The sequence below is a fragment of the Alternaria alternata genome (assembly GCF_001642055.1).
Source record: "Alternaria alternata strain SRC1lrK2f unplaced genomic scaffold CC77scaffold_13, whole genome shotgun sequence".
Classification (NCBI taxonomy): domain Eukaryota; kingdom Fungi; phylum Ascomycota; class Dothideomycetes; order Pleosporales; family Pleosporaceae; genus Alternaria; species Alternaria alternata.
Window position 1 is genome coordinate 268,856 of NW_017306202.1, and position 22,500 is coordinate 291,355.

The following is a 22,500-nucleotide window of genomic DNA, read 5'->3' on the forward strand; positions in this document are numbered from 1 at the left end:
CTTGGTGTAAGCTTTAATTATGGTGTTCGTGATAATACAGATCAAGCATCATACCTTGCGGCAGTGTAGACGAAAGCGAGGCGAATGTTCAATGTACTTCTCAAGTAGACGCGATTGTTACATTTACAGTCATCGAAACCGTGATGAGTACATGAGGAAGCCACCATCCCCTTCAGGCCTAGTGGCATTACTGGCGCGTGCACCTGCTGAAAACCAGAACGCGCCGTGGCTCCGACATTCATTACCCACCTGCTGGCGTGTTGCTGAAACTCGTTCCCCTTCATCATCTTCCCACCCAGCTCAGTCGCGGGTGCCGCCTGTATTTGTATAATCGCCAGTCTTGCGCTCGCTTGTTGGTGTTTGGTACTAAGCTCAGTTTCGCGTCTGTTGTGATGGCAGCACCAATCGCTTCAATGTCGACAGCCGCAGCGCCGCCGTCGCATCTGAACGGTGCCGGCGCAGTGTCTGCAGAGGTGCTTCGAGAGGCCGAGTTCCTCCAGAAGATTTTGCAGATACGCGATGAAGTGCTTGCTAGCAAACACCCGCGTATTCATCTTCCACCCAAAGTAATTGAACAGGTTGCACCGCGTCTTCCGCAGACTGCTTCTAGCAGACCCACGACCAACGGCACATCCAACGGATCTTCATCGCAGCTGTTTCCTCCGCGTCCAGCATCCTCCACACGGCCTCCCACATCTCCTTTACCCCCTACACAGCGACCATACTCGGCCAAGTCTTCCTCTTCGAGCATCGATCCCATCTTGCTCACAAAATCCGAACACCTGGTCAAGGCAGAGCAGCAGCTGAAGCGGCAACAGATAGAGCGCGCCCTGAAGGATCAGTTCGATAAAAAGGGTCGTGGCAACGATGCAGACGAGCGAGAAGCTCTCATCGATGTCGAGCAGTGTTTGATCAAGGCTCACCAGCTGGTTCCGCCTGTGTCTGGCTTACCGTCTCCGACTAACAACAGCGATGACGTTGAGTCATTTGACGAGAATTCGTACTACTCTAGCAAGGCGAACAGTTGGTCCTCAGAGGATGTTGATCACGCTGACCACGCCCATGCTGATGTAGCTCCACTGACTTCACAGGCGCAGCCAGCAGCCCAGCATGTGAATGTCCACTCTCGCCCGGCTGAGCCTACTGTGATCGATCTCGACGAAGAGGCCTATGAGCCGGCCGATGACATAGAAATCTATGAACCCGAGCCTGCACAACTGCATGAGGATGGTGAAGAAGAGGAAGACTACTCTCCGCCTCCAGCCGAGATCGGCCCAAGCGAGCCTCTTAGGGGTCGGCAGCGCAACCGCCATGGGGGTACGAATGGGTATGATACTAAAGAACTCTCTTACCTTCTCATTCCAACGTTTTTTCTTTTCGCATGTCGAATCACCAGCTTGGTCTTCACTACACCTGCGGCGGCTTATCTATTCAGGTTCAGCCATGATTGTATGGTAGCGAGTGTTGCCATACTGTGGACCATCAGCTCTGCTGCCTTGAGGCCAGTCATGGCTGTTCTTGCATGCCTCTCTTCGCTTCCTCATCTGTTTATATCTTCTCAATCATCTTCATACTAACGCTTTGTAGATCACGCCGTCAAAGCCCGAACGGTCCTGCAGCACCAGTTCAAAACCCTCGCAAGCGGAGAAGAGAAGAGAAGCGCGAGCGCGACGAGAAGAAGCGCCAACAACAGCAACAGGCTAGCAAACGTGTGGCCAACTCGCCCGAGCCGTACATTAAAGAAGAGCCGCAGTCACCTCCTCCTTTCGCTGCATACCCCGATTCGCAGCCCAGTAAGCGACGTGCGCTGCAGCCTCATCCCGATGAAGTAGAGCTTGTATCCGCGCAGAACAGTCCCAGGTTGCAACCTGTGTATTATCGTGATCCGGAACCTCTCACACGACCTTACCGCGAGTACGATGAGCCTTCGTCTCCAACTGTCATACGCACACCACAACGCAAATCTCTACGTGATGAACAAGATCTCAGGCGGGTCGCAAGTCTTCAATATGCACGACGACCTTACTCGCCAGGTGGTGGTGGCAATGAGTTGTACGCAGCACCCGAGCCTCGCCAGATTCGCGCAGCATCTCACGCCTTCGTCGATCGTACTGAGGCACCGATGTACCGAGAAGCGTCAGCTCGCCCATCAGCCGCACCCAGATACATACGCGAACGTTCACGATCACCTATCCATGAATACATGCCATCTCAGCAGCTCATGGCTCCACCGCCACGCCGTATTGTCGTAGATCAGTTTGGAAACAAATACTACGCAGCACCAGTGGATGCGCGAGAGTCGATGGCGCCACCTAGCAGACGAGTGGAGGTTGAGCCATACTATGAGCGCGCTGTAACGCGGGAGCCAACAATGCGTGCACCCGCACGTGCAGAGTTGTATGAAGAGGACGCTGTTCAGAGGATGCCTCCACCGCCTCGACGCTACGTTGAAGCATCGGAGTCTGAGATGATTGAGAGTCCGTATCGGCAACGGGAGCCATCCCGGCGTCCTGTAGAGGTGGAATACCGGCCTGCGCCACAATATGAAGAGATGGGCCCGCCACGAGAGTACGCGTCTGCACGATCGTACAGTATGCGCCCAGAAGTTGTTCGAAGAGAAGTGCCTGAAGGTTATGTTCGCCATGAGAGCATACAGCCATCTGCGGTTCGCGCCTCACAGCCTCGATTCCGTGAGGTCAGTGTTATGCAGGAGCCTTTTGATGAGCGTCGCTATGTTGGTGCACCTCAGGGTAGGCGATATGTCGAAGAAGGACCTATCGAAGTGGCCTCAGATCCGTTTGTGGAGCCGCGTCGCATGTACACGCGCTACTAGAGCTCGTTGGAACGATAGATTTGTGTTGAATGGTTGTAGGATACCCTAGTTAGTGTGTGTGATGGGCGTTGGTGTTGTAGAGAATTGTAAGAGTCTATAGCGTTGGATAGCCATTGCTAGCGCGGTGTATTCACTTGCATTTGTATTTGGATGCAGTATCCACTCCTACTCTTGGAAGGTGCTCTTCAGTGACTCGAAGTATCAGTGTCTCAGTGCCACCTGCGCACAGGTAGGGCTCCTCGGCTGTGGTGCCGACTAGAGAGTAAGGTTTTCCGTTTTGAGTCTGGTGAGCGGGCACCCGTCATCGCACTGCAGGGGAGACGTAACCGCGCAGTGGGCTCTGACACCAAGAGATGGGCAGATCGCATCCCCACGTAGACAGATGGATCCTGAGGGGAGCGCGGACTGCCTCGAGGATCCAGCTACAAGGGCTGTTTCGTCACACACACGCACAGTGTTTCTCACGCAACCGTGCCTGTTTGACGCGCGTGGAGTGGTTGCAAAGGTGAGGGCTCGAGGCGACGAGGGCGACGAGGTTTATACTTTGTAGAAAAGAGGGTGTGATTGGAGCCCTTCTAGACTTCTATTCTTACTCGGATATGCCATGATGCTGTAATACCGAGCCTGTCTGAGCGCCGGCTATGCTTGTTTGGCGATAGACTGGCAGGGCGCCTCCCGGCCCACACGACGCAGCACAGCTCAACAGGCACTGCAAGCACGCGGACAGCACATGGCACACGACCAGAAGAAAAAAGCACGTCAAGTTGCAATTCAAGGGACCAATCTCGAAGGGCGGTAGAAGCTTCTGCTTTTGGGCTGGGGGGTGGGAAGGGGTGAATATCTTCTTTTTGTTGCACCATGGTCATGGTGTTCGTGGCCCACTAAGCACATGTGACAAGCCAATCACAACCAGGCACCGCCTTGCTCGACGCTCGCTCGACAGCTGCTGCCCTCCGGTCTTCCTCGTCCTTCTTCTTTCTCCCACTCCCACCACCTCCCGCCCGCCAACACCTAGGGCGTCGACTCCACCACCATGCACAAATTATCAAACTTCCCGGCACAGGCCCGTCACGGCTGGGAGAAAATGGCTCCGTCCACGGCCTTTTCCTTCTCGAGGTCCAACCACGAAATGCCCGTCACAGCTCCGATCAAGCGTCCCTCGACGGCGACGTCACAGCCTCCCGTCATACCGCCCGGCACCCAGGTCAATCTGTCCTTCAACGTGCCCTTTTCTTCCAACCTCGCCGGACCCGACCCGGACGACATCATGTGGGCAAGCCCGGGGGCGAAGGCGCGGTGGACTCACCCGGAAGGCACGGCAGATGCTACCCCGACACACAAGCTGCCTGTCCACGCCCAGAATGTCGACAACCTGCGGAACCTGTGTCGAGAAGTGAGCGAGCAGACTGAGGGCCGCGTCTCGGCCAACGTCACGTCGGCCGAGTCGAAGCCGCTACCCGGCCTGCAGCGGGGCCCGTTGCGGGCGCTCGTCACCAACGTGTGCCTGTCTGGCGAGCTGGAAATAGTCAACTCGATGCGCTGCCGCATCTTGAACTCGACGCCCATCTCTCTGGTAGGCTGATGATGCTGGGATTACGCCCGTGAAGCACATGCTGACGTCTTGGCACAGCGATCGTCCTTTGTCGATATTGACTCGCAGCTCATCATCGACCCGCCCTCGCAGAATGTCAAGGGTGCCGTGCTTCAACAGCTCGACATGATTTCAAAGGCCACCAAGGCTGACATCTTCCTGCTGATGCCCAAGCAGCCCGATATCGAGACGGCGAGCTTCCATGGCAACATTGACACAGGCATGGACCCGCGTCTGCGCTGTGCCATCTACGGCGATCTCGAGACCATGGAGCATGCAAAAACGCGTGTGCTGATTATGATCGACCAGATTGTGAGTTCTGCGAGCCCCACAGATGCCCGCTAGCGCAATATGCTAATCCGATGCCGTCACAGCTCAAGCGGACCGTCGATACCATGAAGCTAGAGCTGACTATGCATACGCTGATATGCGGACGTGGGCGCAAGAATATTAAGATGATCGAGTCTGCCACAGGCACAGCCATCTACTTTCCCCCACCCTTCCCTCGCCTGTTCGGCTACACACCGCCGGGTGCCCAGCGAAGGCCTGATGACCTAGTATACATTACGGGTGAGAACTCGGAAAATATACTGCGCGCCAAGCAACGTCTGCACGATCTTGTCATGTCCACCAAGGTCTTTGTGAAGCCTGTCATGGTCACTGACACCAAGCTTGACGCCATCTTGTTGGAGCGTCTGGACAAGGTGCGCAAGATTATTGAGAACAACGGCTCGTACATCCTACTGCCCCCTCTTGGCGTTCAGCGTGGTGTTGTGCGTGTCCAGGGCACTGACGTCTTGCATGTCGAGCGTACTGTGCGCGAACTGATGCAGCTTGTGAGTTTGTCGCACGCACTGTACTCGGATTTATACTAATCATAACCAGGCCGGCCAATTCTACAGTGCTTCGTGGTTCATTACCCATCCTGACCCTACGCAGCGACCACCTACACCCGCCGATGTTCGCGCTATGCTCTCCGATATCTGCATCAACTCCGGCGCTGAAGTCAGCTTTGAGAAGCTCAACTTCCACATCTATGGATCTGACGATGCTGTTAGAGCTGCACTGATGGTCATCAGCAACATCCCATTCGTGAAGAAATCTCAGTACAACATGAGCGTCAAGATCGAGCTCGCAAACGAGCACAAGGAATTCGTCAGCGGTAAGAAGAACGGCAAGATCAACAAGATTATGAGCCACAGCAGTGTTCAGATCGTCTTCGATGGCTTCAACGAGTACAACTTCTACATCGTAGTCCGCGGTGCTCAGTACGAGGCCACAAAGAACGGTCTAGATCTTGTCGAACAGGAGATGCCTGCTTCCATCTCCTTCCATGTTCCTGACCAGTACCATAAGCGTATTATCGGTATCGGCGGTCAGCACATCCAGCGCATCATGAAGAAGTACTCTGTCTTCGTGAAGTTCTCGAACGCCATGGACCGCGGCGGCTTCGGTAAAGAGGAGGACGACATCAAGGTGGATAATGTCATCTGTCGTACTCCTGCGCGCAATGCTCAGAATCTTGACTTGGTCAAGCAAGAGATCATGGACATGGTTGAAAAGGCTGATGCCGAGTTCGTCTCTGAGACTATCAACATCAACCGCCTATACCATCGAGAACTTATTGCTCGTTTAGACAAGATCGACGAGTTGGAGAAGAAGTTCAACTGCAAGATCACCTTCCCTAGCACTGAGGAAGCTAGCGACATTGTTACGGTGTCCGGTCCTGAATATCAGGTGCCATTCGCAGTCGACGAGTTTTTGGGTATGGTTCCGGAATCCCACGATCTTGCCTTCCCCTCCACCACCGAACTCAGCGAGTACCTCCGCTCTGCCGAATTCAAGGCCGATATTCTCGACAAGCTCAAGACCCAGCACGAGGTCGATGCTCAGCTTCAGCAAGCGCAGACGGAAACTACCGATGGCAAAGAAGAGCAGATCGAAGCCTTCCACATTGTCTTCACCCGAAACAATGCTGGCGGATTGAAGGACGCCATCGACTTTCTTCTCAACAATCTAGTCATGCATGGGCTTGATACTAACACCGTCCGTGGAGCTCTCCCACGTCCCAAGTCTGACTCATTCGAAGACTCCTTGCCCTTCTTCGAATCTAAGCTGCTCCAGCGTGCGGAGCCGGCTGTTGAGAGCACCGATTCGCCGACTCGCTCTCACTTTGGTGACGATGAGCCTCGCGGTATGCTCGACCGTCTTCGCAAACCAGGTAGCATGTCGTCCTTTACGTCCATCTTCAACGGACGTAAGAACACCAACTCACCCGGTTCGCTCTTCAAGCATGCGTCTAGCAACGCTTCGAAGGCATCCCTTGCCAGCCTTGAATCCACCGGTAGCTACCGTAACCCGTGGAACGACAGCGGCATTAACCTCGCGGACGACGAGCACCACAACAACGGCTGGCCTATGCCAGCCCCTCGTTTTGAGTCCAAGTTTCCTTTTGGTTCCTCTTCCGCGGCGCCTGGGGATGTGACCCCTAGGTACGACCCGCGGGGCTCCGTGGACAGCGGGCGCCCCAGTACTTCTCATTCTGCATCTGGATACCCGGCCCCTATTGGGCCTCCTCGTTAAGTGATACACCAATCTCGAACCATTTATTTGATACCACTACTGTACCCGGCCTTTAACGAAGAATACCCCGCTACGCGTTCATTGTCTCTTGTACGTGTGCGACGACAAAAGAATTATACCCCTCCTACTCTACGGCGAAAATACCCACGTCAAAAGCCTGGCCTGGCTGGTTGTTGTTCGCAGTCTTGTTTTCCTGTATGCGTCATTTTGCAGTTTCTTGTTTACGGCGTTTGTTTGTTGCTCTCTGTCCGAATGATTCCCCAATTACGGCGCAAACAGAAATATATACCAATTTGCTGCTTTTCTTGTGGATTATGCGTCTCTGTTGGTCCAATCTTCGTTGTGTGCTCAGCGTTGGGAGTGTGTGATGGGTGGATGCAAGCTGAATACGATGGGACGATGATACCCCCGCCTGCCAGCCGTGGTGAGACGGACACTGGTGGGCTACGAAATGGTGTATGGGTAGAAGATTTGGGTATAAAAACTGAGGGGTATGTGTGCGGTTGAATCTTTTTCCTCTCCACTCTTTGATCAATTTGCGGTGGAAGGTGGAAAAACGAATACGCAGAGATATATATGATAGACGAACGAAGAGCACATCTATACCCCATGATCTTGATGTATTGCGCACGTGCATGTGATGCTTGGTCTGACAATGATGGTTTGAAGAGATATGTCCGAGGGTAGGCTGATTGCATCGACTCAAGTTTGAGGTTTAGGGTTGTTCAGTGTATACACCCTACGCTTTTGAGATTGCGCAGCTAACATGCTGACGAGAAGACGATCGAAAACAATCAAGAAAAGATGATCAGTCTGTGAAGAAAGAAAGAGAGGCGAACGAGAAGCTAGGCTTGGAAAGGACAAAGCAGGCAGGAGACGTTGTAATTTTGAATAGTTGAAGCGTCTTTCTCCACACGTATTAGCAACAATGGCCAGCGTGTTACAATATAGTAGCATATCTCACTCTGGATTCGGTCCATGTAACAGTAGTCCAACAGCTACCAACGATGATTTTTGGGTTCATTTCAGTTACATAGGCGCTATCTGCTCTCTTCTGACATGGTGGATACAATGTACTCCTAATGGGCACGTATGCGCTTTTAGCTGTGTAGTCACACTCGAATATTTCGACCAAGATACAAAACCCTTCTGTGATGTCGTGAAGTTTGCTCATATTCTCATGCCACAGAATAGTTCTCTTGCCATCACAGGCTGACCCACGAGCGATACCGTGTGAAAAGACACAATGATATCGAACAGCGCACAAGTGCAAAGTTCAGACAAATGTGTAGTCATTGTCGAGCTCTGCCAAATCGTAACGAATCTACCGCTTGGTCTTCTTCTTGGCAGCAACCACCTTGAAATTACTTGAGTCGAGAGGTGCCTGTTGTTGTGTCTGGGTAGTGCTGGCACCACCCTTCTTAGCGACTTCGGACCAACCGCTGCCTGCGGCCTTGTTCTCAGCAGGAGATGCAGTGTTCCGTTCGTCAATGATGCCCTTGTCTGCTAGCTTGCGGCGGCGGAGGAACTCTTCGGCGAAATGGCGCGAATCGAGAGTATTGGAGGCGGAATGCACGGATTCAGTGATGAGCTCAGCGTCTGCCGGGAAGCTAAGAAGGGAGGAGACAAAGTCCTCAGCTGTTGGACAGTTAGTGTTTTGTACAAAGAATCACAACAAATAATACTCACCATTGATACCCTTGTTGAGATCATGACGAAGCTCGTTAACAGCCCACTTTCGGAACTCTTCTTCGGCGTTGAGCTTCCCAGACTGTCCTCCCATTGTTGCACTACGAGTTACAGTAGGCTTCTTGGCCAGCGATGGTACTATAGTCGAGCTAGTCGAGCGGACTGCACCGGGTACAGGAGTAGTGGTGCCACCTGGCGTCTTTACTTTGCCACTCGCGCCAACAGTAGTCCATGCAGTGCTTCCAGCAGGCATAGCAGCAGCTAGCGTAGGTGTACTCTTGCTAGCCAGATCAGCATATCGCTTGCCAGCCGATGGAGCTGGAACGGCGGCACCAAAGGCATTGGCCGCAGCAACAGCCTGTGCAGTAGCACGTTGCTTTCGAGCCTCCTCTTCTTTCTGAATCTGCTGTAGTGTCTTCTTGGAACTGGGTGTTGGTTGTGCGGCGACTTTAGTAGCGGCAGGCTTGATCCAGACGGAAGCATTGGCCGTGCTAGGGGTGACAGGCGAGGCACCACTGGCCCAGGTGGAGCTCGAAGGCAAGCCAGGCTGAACTGCAGGTGACTGGTTTTGGGCTTGCATCTCCTTCTCGAAGGCTTCGCGACGAGCTGCGGCTGCAGCTGCCTCACGCTCTGCAGCTTTCTTGGCCTCCATCTCTTGAATCTCCCTTAAGGAAGGTCCGTGAGATGCGTTGACTGGCTCTTTGGCCCAAGGAGCAATGGACACACTAGGGGTATCAGCGGCAGGAGTCGCCGCACCTGAACGAGACTCAGTGTTGAGGTTTTCAGCGACGATAGGCTTTCTTTGAGCAGCTGGAGCAGGAAGTGGAGACTGGGATGGCGGAGGTGGGAACGGGAAGATCGCAGGCTCGACCTTGTTCCATGCAGCTGCTGGTTGAGGGGAGTGCTTAGCAGAAGCAGCCTTCTGAACTTGTTCAGTGAGGGACAGCGTCTCCTGACCAGCAGATGGTCCTTCGTTCTGATGCTCTGACTGATGATCCTGTCCTTCGTGTTCCTCGGGGGAAGCAGGCTCAGATTGTTCCTGCGATGGCTGAGCATTTGAAGTAGGCGGCTTTCCTATGACGCCTTCTGGTGGAGGGGCGGCATTGGACGATTGCTCCATGTCTGTCTGGACTCGCAAGTCTTGGAATTCCGCAAAACGCTCAGCGAAGTTCCGCGCGTTTTGCATGTCTTCAGGGCCACCAGGGCGAATCGTGGCGTCATGCTCAGCCTGCTCGCGCTTGAGACGAGCGCGGTCGCCAATCACGGAGGCCATGTATTGTGCGTGAGCATCGGAATCTTGCTGTTGTCCAAAAGCGAATGGAGGCTGGTTGTTACGTCCCAGATTCAGACGGTCCATCATAGCAGGCATCTCCTGGTCTCTCCTGTTGCTCAGCATATCCATGCCGGGACCAATCGGACCCAAGCCTGGAACAGGACCGGGACCAACTCTGAAGGTGTTGTCCATGAGTCCCGGAACAGACGCTCCGGCCGCGGCACCTTGAGTAGGCGATGGCTGATATCCGCCTGGCGATGTGATACTGCCGAAACTTGGTTGACTGTGCAGACTGTGCGCGCTGGAGTGGTGGTTGAGCTGGTTTGGCAGCACTCCCATTTGGACTTGGCGGGCGAGCGCTTGTTGCTGCTGAGCTAAGTGCTCTTTCTGGCGAGCCATGAGGTATTGCTCCTCTTGCTTTCTACGCTCGAGAGCATTCTGTTGTTCGGCAGTAAGGGTTGTTCCAAAGCTGGGAAAGCTGTTGGCGAATGGGGGTTGAGCACCTGGAGCAGTGGCAGTGCTAGGACCAGCACCTGCCCAGGAATTACCTGGCTGAGACGTCGCAGGGCCATGCGGGATGCCGATCTGAGGGACCAAAAAGGGCTCACGAGAGTTACCAATACGGCGGATGAGCTGGGCGAGGGGTTCGTAATCAGGCTCTTCAGCCTTCTTCACCAGCAGCTCAGGCGAGAAGAAGCCAGCTTTGTACCAATCGTGCATCTCCAGACCAGAGAAAGGTCCTTGAACATTACCTGAGGGGTCACGGTAGATCCATCTCATCCTGTCAGGCATAACCATCATTCGCTGCTGAGGCACCGGAGGCTGACTGGAGGCTGGACTTCCAACACCTGGCGTGGATGGCTGTGCAGTCCTTGTCGGGTTAAGAGCAGCCATTGAGAGTGAAGTGGTAGCCATGTTCTGAGACTGTCCCGCCGAACCGTGGTCGTCATGGTGAGCATTGGAGAAGTCTTCAAAAAGATTACGGTTTGCGCGGAACGGGCTTTCTGTATCACGGGCTGGCGCCTGCCCCCCAAAGGCATTCCTTGCAAACGAGCCGGTCATGCTGTGTTGCCGGTCACCATGTGAGGAGTTGTCGTCGGCATGCACCCTGTTCGGATCATTGGATCGCATTTGTTCTTGCATGGAAGGCGGGAACAGAGAGCCAAGCCTGCTAGAGCGGCCTACAGTACCGTGTCCAAATAGCGAACTATTGCCTAGGCCAGCCAGAGAAGGCGACTGAGCCTCGCCAACGTTTCCGAAGGCATGGTCAAAGCCCCCCAGACCACCGCGTTCACGAGTCGGAGTGCCCATGGTGTGGTTCCCAGAAGGCCACGCTGCAGAACCTCCTAGACCAGGAAGGCCGCCAAGCCCAGGTAGGGTAGGGAATCCTCGGGCTGGTCCAACGCTAGAAGTCTGGCTGCGGTCACTTGCTGCAGTTTCGAATGGCGCAGACACCTTTCCGAGACCCCCAAGCCCACCGAACGCGTTATGGATGCTCGAGTGAACAGACTGGTCGATATGGAAGCTGCTCATGCCAGGGAAGTGTGCATTCTGGTCGCCGGAATCGTCCGAATCGTCATTATGCTGGTCTCGTGCGTGGTGTGGGCTTTGGTACGGATTCGTGTCCGTCGGGCTCATTGGCTCGTTACCCCGATGGGGTGACTGATCCGTAAAGTTGTTCCTGTTATACATGTCGCGAAGTCCAGTGTCGGCAGTAGTCATCCCAAATGCGGATAATCCAGAATCGTCGCGGTGGTCGGGGCGGTGGGGCGTTGCGAAATTGCCGAAGCCTTGTGGCCGGGGCGGGCTAACGTCTTCGCCGCGCAACGCAGCACTGCCAGTTGGATGGTCGTCTTCGGGGAACGGATCTGTATCGTTACTCATTGGTCTGTTGGTGCGAGTTTCCATCCACGAACTGCCTGTCTTTGAGGGCTCTGCCTCGCTTAGCCTGCCCAAGTTACTCATTGAAGCTTTCTCTTTCGGCCCGTTCCCAAAGTCTTCAATGCTCGGCTTGCCCATCAACCCTTTGAATCGACTCTCGCCACGTAGACTTCCGTAGCCAGGTTTCTTTTCTGACTGCGGCGCTGCAAAGCTTCCGAAAGCGCCAAAACCACCACCAGGAGTCGCGGACCACGGCGAAGCACTACCACCTGGGCTGAAAGGTGCTGTGGTTGCGCGCTTTGCAGAGCCAAAGCCACCAGCACTTTCAACCGTACCCTTGTCTTTTTCGCGCTCCTCCGCAGTGCGACCCTCTACAGGCTCCTTGTAATCTGTCCGACGGCGTACTAGAGCGGGTGGCGGAGTGACAGCGCTGCCTTCTTCGCGCGCGAATCGTGAGGTGGCGGGGGACGAGGGGAACGGATACGCTTCGCTGGTGTCGCGACGGCGGGCACCTGGACGCGCGGTTGTGGGCGAGGAAAGACCATATGGTGTGCCTGGACCCTGCGATACGGATGTCTTGCGTAGCGAAAGGCCTTCTTTGGGAGTGCCGTCCTTGTTCTGCGTGGGTGGTTTCAGCGGCGAATTGACAGACGAGTGGAAGACCTAAGCGAAGAAGCGCGCGTTAGTGTATGTTAGGAAGGTGTGGTGGGGTGTGAGTTCCTACCTCTTTCTCCTCGTCAGTCATGCCGGCCAGGCTGAGTGGCAATATGCTACCGTCTCTATCCCAGCACTGGTCGACCCCGCTCGGCGCCTCCCTCTCTCTGCCATGATCGTCCTTGCGACCCCAAGAAGCGCTCGAAGCACCATTTGTAGCGTGGGGCTCCCATCCTCCCATGTACAAATCGGACAGTCCGTCGTTGAGGTCGCTTGACGCTTGTTGTATCCGGAACAGCTGCGTCAGTTGGTCCCGCGAGTAGCGGCCCTCGAATGAGCTGCCATTGCGACCAGGCTGTGCGTGGGGAGGGACATATACGCCCGAGTTCGTCGACGGGTTCTGTGGCGCGGCAGGGTCTCGTGTAGATGAGTGGTTTGTCGAGCCGGAGAGGCTGGTCGCGTGTGAGGGTCGGCGGAATGTTTGCGTGGCACCGTTGGTACGTCGAGCCCTGTTTTCCGGGTAAGCGTCGGGCAGGAAGAGAATCATGGCGGTAGCGAGCGTTGTGATAAATAGGACAATAAAATCAAGTGCTGTGTCTAGCGACAAGGGATAACAATGTGCCGCATGTAGCTCGATAGTGGTGGGTACATGGGGCGCAGGCAAGGCAAGACTTACCAGTCAGCGCCGGAGTCTGGACGCGCTGGATTGGCATTGTTTCCTGCAGCTGCCGAAGCAAAAGAAGTAGGAGCCATTGTGTGGTGGTGTAGATGCGGATGCGGAAGTGGCTACGAGACGAAAGCGTGGTGTCGAGGCCAAAAGATTTAGTGTGGGGATTGTGGCAGGCGAGTGGTGGAGGCAGGTGCAGTCGAGATGATGTCAGGCTTGCAGCGATTTCGTGCTAGGCAGATCGGGGAGATGATGGCACAGTTCGTCGTGGGACACTTCGGTGGGAGATGTAGTCGTATTGCGGCGACAGAAGAAGAGCTTCAACCATGGCCGAACATTTGAGGTTGGCTGGAGCCGAGATGGATGCACGTGACTTGATCGTATTATGGGGACTTTTTCTTCAACGTCCCGCCACACCAATTGGAAACGACGCGTCCTGCGTCAACGCGTCGCGCCTGCCGATTTCAGGTGCAAATTAAGTAATGACGTCTTGTTCTGCTATCGCCTCCTCGCAGCCACTCCCAGAATGCCGTCGTTCATCCTCAAATCTCCAAGTCTCTCCACTGTACCACCCGGAAGGCACGACTCGACCCGTGTCCCCTTGTGAAGAAGGGGAAGGTGCGATGTGTCATCTACGCTGTGTCGCATCGCCGAGCATCCGTCGCAGCTTTCTTTCGAGCACAGCCCAACTCGACCCATATAACGAGCCTTAACGACTTATGCTCTCGGTATCTGCTGCCGTCCTGTCAAGGTTTGTCTGGTATCATGATTGCCCTGGACCCTTTGGTCGGTATCCTTATCCTATCAGCATCTTCCTACTAGTCTGTTCATCCGTATATGAACCCTGCACATGCTTTCATCCACCTCGTTCTGCTGGTAGATTTTATCCAGTAGGAGTACATGGCTGCAGTAGTGTGGTTTGCCCTTTCCTCCAAAACGAAGTGTTTGCTTCATCTCATTAGTGTATCACAGTGATACCATGATGCCAGTCACTGCTTGCCTTGTGTCATACAGGCTTACTACGACCGGAGAATCGCCTTGCCAGCGATGGCTATCATGCTGGCCCCGCCTACGCCTCCGGTATCTGCATCGACTTAGGTGCGTCCAACCATTCGTAGATCATCAACCCGTAAACATCTTGGACACTTTCCCCCATCTAGCGGCATGTTCGCTTTGGTACAAAGTCGACCACGCAGCACCTCCATGTCTTGGAGTTTCTTTTGCCCTCTCAGTAGCGCAAAGGGCACCAAATAATTTACACCATATTACTATACCTCGGCTGCTCACACCAATTCTATTCATCGCTCAAGATTGTCTCCCTACTTTGTGACCAACGGGACCTGAGTTTGCGATGGCGCGTTTGATGAGCTTCCCTACTTGCGGTTTCCGTCCGAACCGATGCTACGACGAATCCTGTGGTGGCGATAGCGACGGTTTTGGACGAGACACTAGGGATCAAAGGAGAATGTTTATCGAACTCCAAAGACAAGCATACATGTACAGGCTGCTTAACCAGTATTCGTCGCCTGGGGGCATAGGAAGGTCTCAACCACCCTTTTTGGATCATGTCAGACCGAGTCCCATGATGGGAAGCCACCCGCAGTTCGGTGTCCCATCACCTCTGGGTGTGAACATGGGTGGTAGTAGGTTAGGCGGCACGGGTGTTATGGGCTTTAGAATGGGCTTTGGCATGGGGTCAGGCATGAGACTGGGCACGAGAGTGAGTGGAGGCAGACGCAGAAGCACAGGGTGTTCAAGTCAGCCTCCTTTCTTAGGAGATTTGCAGATGGGCTATGGTCAGTCTTCGCCATTCGGTCTCGGCCAATCACCCCAATTACACCCAGTATTTACCAGCCGCCATCGACAGAACGACCAGCCATCATGGCCTCAAGCCCGTCGTGCTCCCTCCTCGACAAGCTTCTTTGGCGACGATGAGGATAATGAGAGCGGCTACGACTCCTCCACAATATATAACCACCCAAGATGGAGGAGTGTAGGCATTAGACAGCTTGGGCGGTCACCATACGAAGCTCGACCTAGGCCAAACTGGATGCATAATTACAACGATCGCTACGAGGAGTACGATGACGAGGATGATGAAGATTATGAAGAAGGAGGGGAAGACGAGAGTGATTTTGAAGATTATTACCCAGTGCGTCGACGACGGCCGAGGTATTAGCTACTTTTTACGAGCCTTGCTCTGCCACTGCTTGGGATCCTTGTCATCTCCCAACATCATCAAAGTGTATGGTATGGTCTTAAATTAAAAGCGAACGAGTTGTACCACAAAGCGCTTATATAACTATCGCAAATGCCATAGGCAGTCGCTACGCTACAAATTTGACGCACTGGTCGCAGACATCTCTTCAATACATCACCATCCACTAAAACCCTGGATTTTCGCCCACTGTACCAGTCAACAAAACTAGAAATCGATTTCATTTGCTCATACGGGAAATGGATTATAGGGCATGCCTGCTGATTACGAGCATCGTTCCACGGGTGTGCTCCTGATATTTCATGAACGGAGCGCCTTGTCATGAAGGTTTGCCAACGTTCTCAGCAGCAAACGCACACTACTAGGGTAAAGATGCGTAGTGTTTGCGCAACGTACGACGTGCGATTGTTTGGAACTATCGATTGCGCCCGGCTCTACTGGAACGTGAATGGCATTTTACTCCGTGGCCAATTGGACGCCTGGTATTTCCAGATTTCGGCACCCTTATATTCCAGGGCTGCGTTAGCTTTGATGAATGAACGAGGAAGGCAAACATCGAGACCCTTCTGAGTCAATGCGAATGAGTGCTTGAAGATCTTGAGATCACACTTCCAGTCGCAACAAAGGTACATGAAAGCTGAATGCTCGAGAGGTCATGGCAATCACCATGCTTGAAGTGATCGGTTTCCGCCGAAACATTCCTGTGTCATTATCGCACAGATCTCACCCTCACTTCAGGGTACATTGTCTCCATCGAGTTTTAAGAGACCATCCCCGACTACCTGAGAAGTGTTCAACTGTGCATCATGTGCATCCTCTTTCATTATGCTTATCAATGCCATCCGCCGCTATCGGAGACGTTGCTTCTGCCTTGCCGTCTCCACCTGTTTCTACCTAGTGAGGGAGAAAGGCAACTTCTAGACGAACCAAAAGACTCCGCGATCTGCCCACGATTGTGGGAGAAGAAGGTCTCATCTCCGCATTGCATTGAGTGCCTCGCGAGGCTGAGCAGGTGTGGAATGGCGCTACGCGAAAGCGAAAAAGAAAATACTTGACAACCCCAGCACCACAAGCTAGACCTGCAGCCAGGTGTTCTGGACAAGGCTTGATCGCCGTGTCTACAGATTCATTCAGCCAGTGGAAGGACGGGAAAACAGCCTCCAGATATGGCAAGCCTTAGACAAGCAACGCCACATCGTGAGGCTATCAATCTACCGCTGGAGATTAAGTTTGCGTCGCCTCAGATATCGCCTTGGAATACTACAACTAGGCAACTCGTTTTGATTATCAGCGCCAAGGTTCTGCATGTATGTCAGCCCGCATACATAAGCTTCCCCGCATAGCCATTCAAGCTTCGACCTCCTCTACCACTCACAAGCTTCCGGAGGACAAGTCTACGGCACGGCCCTTGGCTGCTGTAGCCAAGTCCTGACTACCTTTATCTTACCGGCTAATGCATGCTCCGCAACCACTGGAATCTCTGTTAGTGTTACACCATGCTATCAGTCTCGGAACATGGGCACGAAAGCAGAAAGACGCATGACTTTTGTAAGACAGCCCCGATGCATAATGGCTGAGCGTGGCAGTCTGGAACCTCGGGACTGCACAGATATGGTAGAAGGCTTTCTTACTATTTCTGCGAAGTAGTTGTCAGCATGAAATGCGCAAAGTACACGTATATAACAGATGATCGTGTAAAGCATTTATCCCTTCCGGTTCAGGGCATCGGTATACAATCTACAATGGCAGAGAAAAAAGTCGATCATACTACTGTCGCTCCCATCTCATCCGACGTCTCGATTGAAGACGTCGAGCCGCAGGGTTATGATGCTGTCGCTACAAAGAAGCTTCTTCGTAAACTCGACTGGCATCTCATACCGTTCATGTCGCTCATCTACCTGTCAGGTTCCCATTCCATCATCTACAGGAGATCCATCACTGACAGAGTTGCAGTCTGTGCTTCCTAGACCGCACCAACATTGGCAACGCTCGACTCGACCATCTCGAACAGGATTTGAAGCTGCACGGCCTACAGTACAATGACTGTCTCGCTGTCCTATTCCCGTTCTATATTGCTGCTGAGATACCGTCGAATATCATGATGAAGCGTACACGACCATCGATTTGGTTGACGTTCATCATGTTCTTCTGGTCACTGGCAATGATCTGTCAGGGCTTTGTGAAGAATTATTCCGGATTGATGGCTACCCGAGTCTTTCTGGGAGTATTTGAGGGTGGGCTGTTTCCAGGCGTGAACTACTATATTTCGCAGTGGTATGTCCGAGGCGAGTGTGGCTTTCGCATGGCTCTCTTCTTCTCAGCCGCAACGCTCGCCGGAGCCTTCGGTGGAGTGCTAGCCCGCGGTATCGCAGAAATGTCTGGCGTTGGGGGCAAAGCGGCTTGGGCTTGGATATTCATCTTGGAGGGCCTGCTCAGCATTCTCGTGTCAATGACAGCATACTGGTGCATATACGACTACCCGGCAACGGCCCGCTTCCTCACTCCGAAAGAGCGCACAGAGGTCGAACGCCGCCTACAACAAGATCACGGTCATCTTTCCAATGACTTTGATATGAAGTATGTCTACCAGGCCCTTTCCGACTGGAAAATTTACATCTTCATGCTTATATGCATGGCGGGATTTTGTCCCATCTATTCCTTCGCCCTCTTCCTCCCCACGATCATCAAAAACATGGGTTATACTGCCAACGACGCACAGCTCATGTCCGTCCCGCCTTATGTCTGCGCATGTTTCTTCACCATTGTCGCGAGCTGGTACGCTGATCGCGTGAAGAAACGTGGCATCTTCTTAATGGGGTTCCAACTTGTGGCTATCGCAGGCTTCGCCATGCTTGCCGCAACTGGCAAGCCCAGTGTCCAATATGCCGGAACGGTGCTTGCGGCTATTGGGATCTATCCCCAGATTCCACTGGGTATGGCGTGGAACAGCGGAAATATTGGAGGTAGTTTGAAGCGTGGGACAGGCATTGCCATGCAGGTAATGGGAGGTAACTGTGGAGGTATCATAGCGAGTTATGTCTACCTGTCGCGTGATGGACCAAGGTTTATTATTGGACACAGTATTCTGATCGGATTTGTCAGGCAAGTCATCGACACGACTGGATCGATCTAAAGTTGGTGTGCTGACGCATTGTAGTATGGCTTTTTTCCTGACATTTTTCATGTCAACATGGTGTCGATTGGAGAACGCGAGACGCGACAAGATTGCGCTCGAAGGCGGGACTCAGGAGTTGACCGAAGAGCAGAAGTTGCTGGAGCGAGAGCTTGCCGATAATGTGCCGTGGTTTCGATACACTACTTAGAGTGGGGTTAGTTATCGGAGGTGCTATTTATACTTCAGGCGGCTGCTAGCTCAAGCCTGACCTGGAGTATCATGTGGGTACCAGTCCCATGCGGGTCATAACATCATTATGCCATTAAGAATATAGTAGTCTAAATAACACCAAACCAAAACCTACACTCAAACCATCCTGGTCGGCTGCGTAGGTGCCATAGCCCACTCCGGAGGCTCCTCATCGTATCTTCTCTCCATCGGCCTGCTGACCTGAGTTGGTTGCATAGTCGACCATGCCACAGGCTCCTCATCGTACCGCGTATCAAACGCCCGTTCGACATTCGGCACCAGCTCCACAGCCTCCGCCTTCTTTACCCTTCGTAACTCTTGCTCCTCCAAAAGTGTCTTCTTCACTGTGCGCATCTTCATGTAAATCCAGACACCCATGGCAATAGTGATGATAAAAATAGCGCCGAACATGACCGTCTTGATCACGTCGTCGTTGCTCTCTTGTAGGAGCAACACACCTAGGTAAACGAGGAAGATCTGTTTGGGCAGAGAGAGGAAAGTAGCGACGACGAAATGCCAGAACTTGACGTCGCAGGTTGAGAAAACAGCGGTGGAGAAATGCGCTGGGATGGCGGAGAGACGAATGATAAGCACGATGAAGAAACCGCCGTCACGTGTTAGACGTGCCATAGCGCCATAATTCAAGTTCGTGCGCTCCAATTTCAGAGCCTTGGAGCGGAAGGCGTATTTGAAGGCGTACCATGTGCCAACTGAGGTGGATGTTAGTATGAATGCATATGGAATTGTGGATTTGGTGAGGCTTGCCTTCGCCGATGAATGTGCCTGCTGCAACAATCGCGAATCCAATCCATAGGCCATAGACAACACCACACAACAGCGCGATAATCTCATGACCGAACAAAGGAGGGAAAGAAATGACAATCAGGATAGCAATAGGAATTAGCCATCCTGCTGGCAAGTCTCGCACTTTCTCGGACCACGGCCGTAGTTTCTGCACAGACACCGTTAGCCACGTGTTCGTCGACACCAAAGCAAGACAGCGTAAACTTACCTCAACAACGGCGTCATGTTTGATCGTGATGATGACAGTCAAGATGCCAATGACGATGAACAGTATGTGCCATGCTGGATGCTGAGTCAGACATGAAAGCTCTGTTGTCATAGGGGCGGCTTGCGCTCTTACGGATGTACTTGGGGGCGAGGAAGAATCTTTTCCAATCGAATTTCTGGTATTCTGTTTCTTCCGGGGGACCTTGAGGCTTCTTTTTCTTAGGCGCGCCGTCCATCATACCCGACATTTCGATGTCGTTTTCGCGTTTGCGGAACCACATGGCGGATCCTACGAGTGTGCTGCCCTGCTCCCGCGGGGGATTTGCCGTGTTAAGAAACCAGGTTCGGGGGTGACTGCGCTCCCGGGGTCAATGCACAAAACGAACGTGAAAGTCGTGAGGATCCGTTATCGCAATCGCTCAACGACGTAAGGGACGCAAGTTGTGAGAAGGAACGCTGGGCAAAAGTAGGTTGGCGGTGCGTGGTGTTGGTGGCGCGCAGCTGAAGGTGGATAGGGGACTGATGTATCAAGCTTCGCGCCTTGAAACCGGCATAGCCACATCCGCGTAATTGAGCGTGGGCCAATGGCGACGCGCCGCGACGTTGCTATGTGAGACACTGGCGCGGGAGATCGGCGCTTGCACTGGTGCGAGTTTTAAAACCATTCACCAGTTTCGCCCTGTTTGCGCATCGTTTGCCATGGATCTGCACGCGAGATTTCAAGGCCTTGGAATCGTCTTCATGCGTCGCCGTTGGAAGTCCGATACCCGAAGCGCTCGGCAGATCTCAGGATGGCGGGTTCCTTGAGCTGGCTTCCCGTATAAAGTGGGCGGTGCATGCATGCGCCTCAGCCATCATCTGCCTTTCCCCGTGTTCGTCCGATGTCAGCTCAGATGAAAGGAAATGGAGATTATATTTAGGTAGCGTTGCTGATCACTATACAACCCCAACGTGGTTGACCGTTGGACAATGTGGAGATGGTGCGTCACTGTCTTATGTCACTCTGCGCTCACGATTCATAGTAACATGCTTCTTTGGGCATTTTTAACGCAAATGACTACAGGACAAGCGTGCAAGATGTACTGAGTGTGTATAAGAGAACCGATGGTCATTGCATCCTGGATACACATGGTCATAGCGGCTTAGTCAACAAATTTCAAATCTGCGTGGTTTCGCCGATGCGTTCTAATTGTATTCCAAATTCTCAAGATCCTAAATCACGTCCACACTCCAAACTCCATCACCATGCGATATGCAAACACCATTAGCGTGAACGGGAGGCGTATATTCATCTGTTCTCCTTCCCCTCACGTATCTTCCGCTCATTGCTTCAATCAGAGTGTCGCAATCATAGCGCTGCACCCTGTTCGCAACAGCGGCTTCGGTTTCGTCGTATCGTCGGTCTTTAATCACGTCGCATGCAAAGGACGCTCAAATGAGCGAAGAACGAACACAAAGTGCTTCTAGGATCGATCTATCTTTTTCGACATTTCGCTATTTCCCCCTATGTTGTGTTAGCTTTCGAAATGCATGAAGGCTAATGCTTGACTAACGCTTGACAATCTTCGCGGAGCGATGATACAGTATGAGTTCTGCATTATCTATCATGTCTGTCAGCTTGTATTCTGGTTCTTGACGCTCCTCTCACGTTGTTCGCGATGTACTCACATGGATATCGTAGGCTCCAGCGCCGAACTTGACTCTCAGAAGCATCGTCAACATATCTGGATCTATGTTTCGCCCAGAGATCGACTGGGCATCTTCGAAATCCACAACTTCATGGTCTTGCTCGACAAGCGAAGATAGCGCTGTCTCGGCAAGCGTGTTGATGACAGAAACCGTCATTGTTTTGTCTTTGCGTCGAACGAAAAACATACTCAAGAGAGTGGAAACTGAGAATGTGTCTCTCTCCTGGATTACATCATAGGCTTTAGTATCATGGAGGGCTCAACTTATATTTGAGATGGCAGGCCGAGGTTGCGCGCGTGCTATTACCCTCGAGTTCATAATATGGCTTTTGTATGGAAATGACGAGCTCAACAACTTCTATGGTCAGTTGAAAGGAGATGCTCAGAATCATAGCCAGGATTTAGAAACAGTTACAAAAAGCTTTTGGAACGAAGGGCAATTATGGCATTTTCGATGATGGCGACAAGCACGATGGCGGCCTCTTTCATCACAGTATTCTTTGACAACGTGGCGAAGAAGGAGACGCCGAGCACCTAACACCAATCAATTTCCCGATTGCTCGGAACGTCAAAGTCCCAAGCTGGTCTTGGATGGCCTACAAAGGCGGAACAGATTTCATAGATCCGCCTTTTCATTCTGCGAACTGGGAATATGACGAACTACAGCCGCCTTGGACCTGCGTTTCCCCGTCTACTACCCGGATTACACGGCCTGATAGTGAGGTAGCCATCACAGCCGTTGCCCGTAGTTTTGACGTGGCAGGCAGACAACAGTTTGAAGTTAAAATTGTCTATGACACGGAGAGACGGACGGCATCTGATGGCCAGCGGGCGCAATGTGTTGTCGTGGCGAAGGGTAAAGAGGGTCGAAGTGACAGAGAGAAAAGATATTACGTGTTACTTGTCACGCCCATTCAAGGCCTGACTAGCGAGGACTCGAGAGTGTACGAAAGGGTTGGTGTTGGGTTCATGCTCAGCAAGTTCATCTCATTGGACGGAGAGGGTATCAGAGGGAAGATAGTGTGAGAGGGATGACTCGCTTCATCTT

At 52.9% G+C, this 22,500-nt stretch overlaps 8 protein-coding genes across 8 annotated transcripts; 4 read left to right on the forward strand and 4 right to left on the reverse strand.

Moving 5' to 3' along the window:
- Positions 1 to 246: 246 nt before the first annotated feature.
- On the forward strand, positions 247 to 2,976 carry CC77DRAFT_1021420 (hypothetical protein). The gene is made up of 2 exons (XM_018525261.1): positions 247 to 1,327; positions 1,588 to 2,976. Exons 1-2 carry the CDS (start codon positions 414 to 416, stop codon positions 2,831 to 2,833), a joined length of 2,160 nt encoding a protein of 719 aa, XP_018384688.1. The 5' UTR covers positions 247 to 413; the 3' UTR covers positions 2,834 to 2,976.
- A 755-nt stretch (positions 2,977 to 3,731) lies between these two features.
- CC77DRAFT_1072261 (hypothetical protein) lies at positions 3,732 to 7,007 on the forward strand (the record flags this gene model as incomplete). The annotated part of the gene is made up of 4 exons (XM_018529157.1): positions 3,732 to 4,406; positions 4,464 to 4,736; positions 4,799 to 5,260; positions 5,310 to 7,007. Exons 1-4 carry the CDS (start codon positions 3,867 to 3,869, stop codon positions 7,005 to 7,007), a joined length of 2,973 nt encoding a protein of 990 aa, XP_018384689.1. The 5' UTR covers positions 3,732 to 3,866.
- A 110-nt stretch (positions 7,008 to 7,117) lies between these two features.
- Positions 7,118 to 7,820, reverse strand: CC77DRAFT_155387 (hypothetical protein). Its single transcript, XM_018530328.1, has one exon. It carries the CDS (start codon positions 7,703 to 7,705, stop codon positions 7,229 to 7,231), a length of 477 nt encoding a protein of 158 aa, XP_018384690.1. The 5' UTR covers positions 7,706 to 7,820; the 3' UTR covers positions 7,118 to 7,228.
- A 160-nt stretch (positions 7,821 to 7,980) lies between these two features.
- Positions 7,981 to 13,469, reverse strand: CC77DRAFT_991364 (hypothetical protein). The gene is made up of 4 exons (XM_018536348.1): positions 13,181 to 13,469; positions 12,575 to 13,013; positions 8,697 to 12,513; positions 7,981 to 8,645 (listed from the first exon to the last, which is right to left on the reverse strand). The coding sequence occupies exons 1-4, from the start codon at positions 13,255 to 13,257 to the stop codon at positions 8,332 to 8,334; spliced, it is 4,647 nt and encodes a 1,548-aa protein (XP_018384691.1). The 5' UTR covers positions 13,258 to 13,469; the 3' UTR covers positions 7,981 to 8,331.
- Positions 13,470 to 14,522: 1,053 nt separating this feature from the next.
- Positions 14,523 to 15,350, forward strand: CC77DRAFT_1062426 (hypothetical protein; the record flags this gene model as incomplete). Its single annotated transcript, XM_018528519.1, has 1 exon — positions 14,523 to 15,350. The coding sequence occupies one exon, from the start codon at positions 14,523 to 14,525 to the stop codon at positions 15,348 to 15,350; it is 828 nt and encodes a 275-aa protein (XP_018384692.1).
- A 1,781-nt stretch (positions 15,351 to 17,131) lies between these two features.
- Positions 17,132 to 18,522, forward strand: CC77DRAFT_938231 (MFS general substrate transporter; the record flags this gene model as incomplete). Its single annotated transcript, XM_018534598.1, has 2 exons — positions 17,132 to 17,289; positions 17,343 to 18,522. 2 exons carry the CDS (start codon positions 17,132 to 17,134, stop codon positions 18,520 to 18,522), a joined length of 1,338 nt encoding a protein of 445 aa, XP_018384693.1.
- Positions 18,523 to 18,799: 277 nt separating this feature from the next.
- CC77DRAFT_1041370 (hypothetical protein) lies at positions 18,800 to 20,272 on the reverse strand. The gene is made up of 4 exons (XM_018527237.1): positions 19,898 to 20,272; positions 19,766 to 19,839; positions 19,519 to 19,705; positions 18,800 to 19,463 (listed from the first exon to the last, which is right to left on the reverse strand). The coding sequence occupies exons 1-4, from the start codon at positions 20,043 to 20,045 to the stop codon at positions 18,871 to 18,873; spliced, it is 1,002 nt and encodes a 333-aa protein (XP_018384694.1). The 5' UTR covers positions 20,046 to 20,272; the 3' UTR covers positions 18,800 to 18,870.
- Positions 20,273 to 21,009: 737 nt separating this feature from the next.
- On the reverse strand, positions 21,010 to 21,630 carry CC77DRAFT_1095782 (hypothetical protein). Its single transcript, XM_018529809.1, has 3 exons — positions 21,429 to 21,630; positions 21,318 to 21,365; positions 21,010 to 21,268 (listed from the first exon to the last, which is right to left on the reverse strand). The coding sequence occupies exons 1-3, from the start codon at positions 21,607 to 21,609 to the stop codon at positions 21,228 to 21,230; spliced, it is 270 nt and encodes an 89-aa protein (XP_018384695.1). The 5' UTR covers positions 21,610 to 21,630; the 3' UTR covers positions 21,010 to 21,227.
- Between the last annotated feature and the right edge of the window lie 870 nt (positions 21,631 to 22,500).

Bases quoted from the DNA above. Each gene is read 5' to 3' on its own strand.
- CC77DRAFT_1021420 (XM_018525261.1), top strand. From the start codon at position 414: ATGTCGACAGCCGCAGCGCCGCCGTCGCATCTGAACGGTGCCGGCGCA. The intron at 1,328-1,587 runs GTATGATACTAA...AACGCTTTGTAG, and splicing joins CGCCATGGGGGTACGAATGG to ATCACGCCGTCAAAGCCCGA.
- CC77DRAFT_155387 (XM_018530328.1), bottom strand. From the start codon at position 7,705: ATGCAATCAGCCTACCCTCGGACATATCTCTTCAAACCATCATTGTCA.
- CC77DRAFT_991364 (XM_018536348.1), bottom strand. From the start codon at position 13,257: ATGGCTCCTACTTCTTTTGCTTCGGCAGCTGCAGGAAACAATGCCAAT. The intron at 13,014-13,180 runs GTAAGTCTTGCC...CCCGGAAAACAG, and splicing joins CCAGACTCCGGCGCTGACTG to GGCTCGACGTACCAACGGTG. The intron at 8,646-8,696 runs GTGAGTATTATT...ACTGTCCAACAG, and splicing joins TCTCAACAAGGGTATCAATG to CTGAGGACTTTGTCTCCTCC.
- CC77DRAFT_1041370 (XM_018527237.1), bottom strand. From the start codon at position 20,045: ATGTGGTTCCGCAAACGCGAAAACGACATCGAAATGTCGGGTATGATG. The intron at 19,840-19,897 runs GTAAGAGCGCAA...CTCAGCATCCAG, and splicing joins CCTCGCCCCCAAGTACATCC to CATGGCACATACTGTTCATC. The intron at 19,464-19,518 runs GCAAGCCTCACC...CATCCACCTCAG, and splicing joins AGGCACATTCATCGGCGAAG to TTGGCACATGGTACGCCTTC.
- CC77DRAFT_1095782 (XM_018529809.1), bottom strand. From the start codon at position 21,609: ATGACGGTTTCTGTCATCAACACGCTTGCCGAGACAGCGCTATCTTCG. The intron at 21,366-21,428 runs GTACATCGCGAA...CAGACATGATAG, and splicing joins AGCCTACGATATCCATGTGA to ATAATGCAGAACTCATACTG. The intron at 21,269-21,317 runs GTTAGTCAAGCA...AACACAACATAG, and splicing joins CTCCGCGAAGATTGTCAAGC to GGGGAAATAGCGAAATGTCG.